Source organism: Coenobita brevimanus, chromosome 79 (assembly GCF_032717465.1).
Source record: "Coenobita brevimanus isolate Jiangsu-jjx chromosome 79, ASM3271746v2, whole genome shotgun sequence".
Classification (NCBI taxonomy): domain Eukaryota; kingdom Metazoa; phylum Arthropoda; class Malacostraca; order Decapoda; family Coenobitidae; genus Coenobita; species Coenobita brevimanus.
Genome location: NC_137032.1, coordinates 7986023 through 7992094, shown reverse-complemented (window position 1 = coordinate 7992094; position 6072 = coordinate 7986023). Strand labels below are relative to the sequence as shown.

Genomic DNA, 6072 nt, shown 5'->3' with positions numbered 1-6072 from the left:
TCCGTGGCGTCTATTCACACATATCCGTGGTGACGCCGTACTGCATGGTCAGTGATATCCAAGATGGCAAAGTTTACAGACGTGGACTAGGCAATGATTGCCATAATTCTTGATGAAGAGGAGGAGGCAGAACAAAAAGTGAAAAAAAGAAAGTGGGTATATGAAGCGTGGAAGAAAAGAGAAACTGAAGGAGAGTTTGCGACTCTGTACAAGGAACTAATTGATGATGAAACAAAATTTTTCCAGTACTTCAGAATGTCCTAAAACTGCTTCAGGATATTGCTCAGTAAAATAAAGACTCACCTGAAGAAGCAAGACACCCACTGGAGAAAGGCAATAACACCAAAGGAACGATTAGCAGTCTGCTTGAGGTAAAATAATACACGGTCTTTGTAGTTGGTTAATTACTGTAATTATATATTTAAACCCATACTGGAGATTTTATTCACATACAAATAAAAGGTTTATTTTTATACGAAGTGACAGTACATCAATTTCTATTAAAAAGCCTAAATTCATCCTAATTCAGGTTTGATTCTCCATGTTAGCAATTACTAGAATGTTTTAAGTTGTTTATTGAAGAGTTAAATATTCTGAAAAGTTGAAAAGTAGTTCTGCAAGGAAGTGGCGCTGTTTGGAATTGATGCATCAGCATATTGCTTCTGATACTTATCTTCATATGCTATATGTTCTTGCAATGGTTGAGGTGAGGGATGCGGAGTCGGAGCTGATGATGTGGAGGCTGAAGGCTCACATTGTCTTTCAAATGAATGTTGATTGATAAGCATTTGCATTTCATATTTCTGTACTGTGGCAAATATTTCCGATTTTGCTACATTCAAATAATAAGGGGTTAAAGTTTTCAGAGTTGGAGCAATACCTGCTAGAAATGCGTCAACAGGGTGTGATGAGGTTTGATTTTCTTGCTTATTGATCATGTACTCCATTAATTTTGCAGAAGCTGTTTGTTGAGGTGCCACTTTTTTTTTTTGCTAATTTTCCTGTTGTTGGCTTAACTGTAGTTTCAAAAGTCGGCTTTGGTGAAGGCGATGGTTGTGTCTGCATATCTTCATGTAGGCCTCCGTCCAATACTGTTGGTTCCCCTGCATCAATCTGAATGGCCTCTTCTTCGTCCTCCTCTTGTTGTACAACATCGTTGTGATTGTTTCCTTCATCCTCTTGACTCGCGATATTCCCCTTGGTTTCCCTTTCTTGGATGTATGCCTTTAAAAAGTTTAATTGCTCCGAAAATTTGTAAAGTTTTATTTTCTTTGCACTTTGCCCACTCTTAGTTGAAGTCTTCTTCAGAGATTTTCTGTAATTGTCTCTTATATTGTTCCATCTGCTTCTACATGATGAACCTGAAAAACAAAATTTTTAATATAAGTTACATTTCCTTCTTTCAGGTACCTAGCTACAGGGGATTCCCTAAGGACAATTTCATTCAGCTACCGCTTGGGGCATAGCACAGTGCACAAAATTGTCATGGACACTTGCAGGATAATAACAGAAAATCTCATGAGTGAAATGCTACCAAATCCTTCAACAGAGATGTGGAAATCCATTGCTAATGACTTTTCAACACTTTGGAATTTTCCTAACTGTTTGGGAGCTTTGGATGGTAAACATTTTACCATTCAGGCTCCCGCAAATAGTGGTTCTCTGTACTTCAACTATAAGAAGACGTTTTCAGTTGTCTTGTTAGCGCTTGTTGATGCGCAATACAATTTCATCACAATTGATGTAGGTGCATATGGGAAAAACAGTGATGGTGGAATTTTTGCAAATTCTGGTCTAGGCAAAGCACTTCAGCGGGGCACATTATCAGTACCAAGGAATGCTACATTGCCAGGCACAAATACTGAAGCTCCGTATGTAATGGTGGGTGACGAAGCCTTTCCTCTAAAAACTTATTTGATGCGACCATATCCGGGGCAAGATTTGGATATTTCTAGGCGTGTCTTTAACTACCGACTGTCTCATGCCAGAAGAGTTGTTGAAAACACGTTTGGCATTTTGTCTCAAAAATTTAGAATATGTAACTGAAGAATTCAAGGAAAACCAGAAAATGTAGATGATACTTGCAATGTGTATTTTGCATAATTTCATAAGAAAATATGATGTAGATACACGCCCATATGAAGTAAATGCAACAGTGCCTACAACTACAGAAGCAAGACTTCAAAATCTGCCTCTGCAAGGTGGAAATGCAACAAGAGATGCCTTAACTGTAAGGGAGCTGTACAAAGATTACTTTAATTCAGAGGCTGGATCTGTGCCATGGCAGTTTTCATGACTGCAAATTTGAAAATGACCTAGCCTAAGTTAGAGAAAGAGGGAAAAAAGCCTAGCAAATTTAAAGCTGACACATTTCATGTGACTAAAAAAATTAAGAATATATTAACTTCATCAGTAAAAGATAGGTGAAGATAGGTGAAGTGAGGTGAGGTAACGAGTGGTGTGGTGTGATGGAGTGTGAGGTTAGGTGATTTGGTGTGATGTGTGGTGTGCTGTGATGTGATTAACTACATCAAATAAAAAGAGTACTTACCATCTACTTTCATTTCTTCTCCTATTTTATTCCATATATCTTGCTTGAAATTGCTATCCATATATTTAGATTGTGATAAATCATACAGAACAGGATGGTTTCGCACCAATTCAATAAGCAGTTCGTCATTCATTTTCTCCACACAGCTCCCACCCTCGTCCGACGTCCGTGAAAATCTAAAAAATATCGGTGGCGACGATATTAAACTTCACGGATCGGAGACGGAACTGACACGGAGAGTCAAAGCATGGTACTGCGCCGGACGTGTGTGAACGCGCCGGCCGAATTCAAAGTAACGATATTTTTTTTCACTGACACTGAAGCACTGAACTGACACGGTACTGATACGGCACTGATGTGTGTGAATCGGCCTTAAAGTGTCATTTCCAATGTCATATGACCAATCCTGAGCAACTGCAGTCTCATCAAAAGAAAGAACACATAGTCGCTCATACCCAGACATAGTAGAAGCTTGATGATGCAAAAAGTTAATTACAGAAAACAAAATTCCTGGCTCCACAGCAAATTTGGACACCCACCGGCTGATTGTGGCAGAAGGAGGCAGAGGAAATTTCCACTGTTCCCTTAAAAAACGATAGGCTTTAGGACTTACGGTTCTTAGAGTCAGAGCTTTACTAATGTCCTCTTCCTGCCACTTTCCTACGAGGTTTGATGATAAAAAATACTGAGTCTGATTTGATGTAAAAGTTCTACTCAAAGCTTTGGAAACATCTTGTTGGCATTGGCTTTTAACATTCTCTAATTCATTCCTTAAGGAATCTAACAATTCTTGATATTTAATGTTTAAGGCAGGTAAATAGTCTCTCTCTTTAGTGACTGCCCTAAGTTTTTTATGAAGATCGTTATTATAGAAAGACATGCGTTGAATGAACTTAAGCAACTTGTTTTCTTTGGGTACAGAGGGTGCGCCTGAATTTGATAATGTGGCTCATCCCCAGGAGGGAGTGTCTTTGTTGTCCCTGGCCGCTCGTCACTTGCTGGCTGAGAGGAAGCTGCAAAATTCAAGATACAATAGTTAAATAACATTTTATTAAGACCAATGACGGCTGCATACAAAACCAGATGACCGATTTTTCTTTGTGTCACATAATTCAATCCATTTGTTTCTAAGTTCTTCATCTTTCGGCAGTGTATGAAAATGTATTCTCTTGTCAACTTTCACATGAATGGATTTGCATCCACGAATTATACAAATTGTTGGCATGTTCACAAAATTATCTGTATTGCCATAGCCACCCCTAAAAAAAGAAAACGGAGTACCTATCAACAGGCAGGTGTGTGTGTGACTGGCGTGTGTTGAGTAGGATGAGCTGCAGTCTGTATTAACTATGACGTCATGCGCAGACCGAGACGCATTTTAGCTCCCCCTCACCCCCCCATGAAACTACCTTTCATTCTCTTTACCTTGCTTACATTATTCAGTTAGGTTCCTACTGTTTTGTCTCCCGTTGCAATTTTACCTTACAGTTCTTTCAGTTTATTAATGGTTTTGGTGTACACATCATGGTGTACTGTAGTTACAAATTCCAAGAGTCAGTTGCCATCTTTCGATGAATGTGCCATCATACATGCGCATTAACTCTAACTTCAAATAATTTCTAGATGTGTCCTCCTCAACTTGTGTTTGTAAGTGTTATGGAGTTTTGTTGTTCTGGAGAGGGACGTCCTTAGGCACGCCACAAGTTTAACTTGGACAGTTACTTAAAAGTCTTTCGTCCCCCTCCCTATTCCCCGATAATATGGTGGAACTGCGGAAGGGTAATTTCAGGCTGCGGTTCAGTGCCTTCTCGTTCAGGTGAGTCTGCGGCCACAGCACAAACAGCATGTAGTATCTCTTCAAAGTTTCTTGTCATCCTGTTACATACTTGTAAAGCGTTATCACATTTCCGGTCTTTTTTTTCCTTGGCTGTTCTTAACCCATTAGTATCAAGGGTTTTATTATTTTGCTGGAAGGGTACTAGGCGTACCGTCCACCCTATCGACTCATAGTTGCGAGGCTCACAGGTCAGTACTCTGGGGTTCTACCCTGTATTAATTTTGGAAAATGCCCAGTTCCGTCCTTTATTTAGAAGCAAGGGCATAATAATGGGTTAAAAAAGCAAACGTTATTTCCAGTGCTAAAATCCATTAGTGACCATGGTTCCTGTGTGAAGGATTTTTTCAGAAGGTTACCTGGCAGACCGCCTTCCGTCTATTGGCTTATGAGCTTAGGACCGTACCCTGGGGTTCACCCCACTATTAACTATGGAAAATGCCCAGTTCTGTTGTCTATTTAGGACACCGGGCTTGAATGGGATAATGAATGTGAGTCAGTCATTTCAGCTCTCCAGGTAATTAAATTTCCTCAAGGTACACACACATCCTGCAGCTACTTTATTGCGTTATCTGCAACCACCCTCGCTAAGGCGAGAGATTAATGTGTGTGTGTGTGTGTGTGTGTGTGTGTGTGTGTGTGTGTGTGTGTGTAATCAAAGTGAACTCAGTTTCTGTGATTTTTACCCAAACCTGGTGAAGGGTTAGATGGATAGCAGGTTAACCTATTGTGTGTGAGAACAATAGATCAATGGTTAAGGTCACATGACTAAGTCAAACGCTGACCTAGCACTGCCAGTATCGCCGTTTTTTAATCGATGTTTCACCATACCTATTGGAAGGGTTGCGGATAATGCAAGAACGAAGAGGTTCTATTTTGAGAACAGTCAACCGTCAGAGTTGCAAGACAAGGTCAGAACTCAAAAGGCGTGTGTTATCCATATAACTACAACAGTTTTTATCTGAGCTAGATCAAACTTGGTTCAAAAGCTGCCGATCAGCCAAGGGGTTATCGCTCTAACTCCCGGGTCAAATAGCGAGGTCGACTTAAACAGTTTGTACCCAATGTATGCCACACTCTGGGGGTAATCAGGGTAAACATCTACGGAGATTCAATGTTGAGATTATTCATTCAAAAATTAAGGTCACAGGGAAAGGTTAAATGTCATGGTAACACGACAGTGACATTTCGAACAACTCTTGATGTGGACGAAACTTGATGGAAGGATTATTGGTCAGGAAATATGAAGCAATTTGATGATAAGAACATTTGGTCGAAGATCAGGATCACAGGGTAAGTTGAAATTATCTGCCTTTAGTCCAGTGGGTGGGTGTAGATGTTACACTGTTTGAGTGATCCACTTTGTTTCGCACCGAAACCCTTTCACTCATGGTTCTGTGTAGGCTACTTTCCATACCAATCGTCTGTGTTGTGCCTTATCGAACGCTCTCTTCAAAAACAGGTAGACACAGCCCTCTGCTTCTTGTAAATCAATCAGTCTTCTGCAAGAACACGCAAGATGACCTCTCTCTGAGGCCAAACTATTTTCCTTGTATTATTTTATATTCTTTTAGAAAACAAGTCCATCTTTCTTTAATATTTTTATAAGATTTGCAGAAAACGGAGGCGAGGGGTACTGGTCTAAACTTTAGTTGGTCTTTCTTATTTCCTTCTTTATAAATCGGCA

The 6072-nt window shown here is 40.0% G+C and overlaps 1 protein-coding gene across 1 annotated transcript; it reads right to left on the bottom strand.

The window, feature by feature from the left end:
* Positions 1–584: 584 nt before the first annotated feature.
* On the bottom strand, positions 585–2684 carry LOC145408997 (uncharacterized). Its single transcript, XM_080279568.1, is given in 3 exon segments — positions 585–995; positions 997–1361; positions 2552–2684. Coding segments are annotated over 3 exon segments (909 nt in total).
* Positions 2685–6072: the final 3388 nt, after the last annotated feature.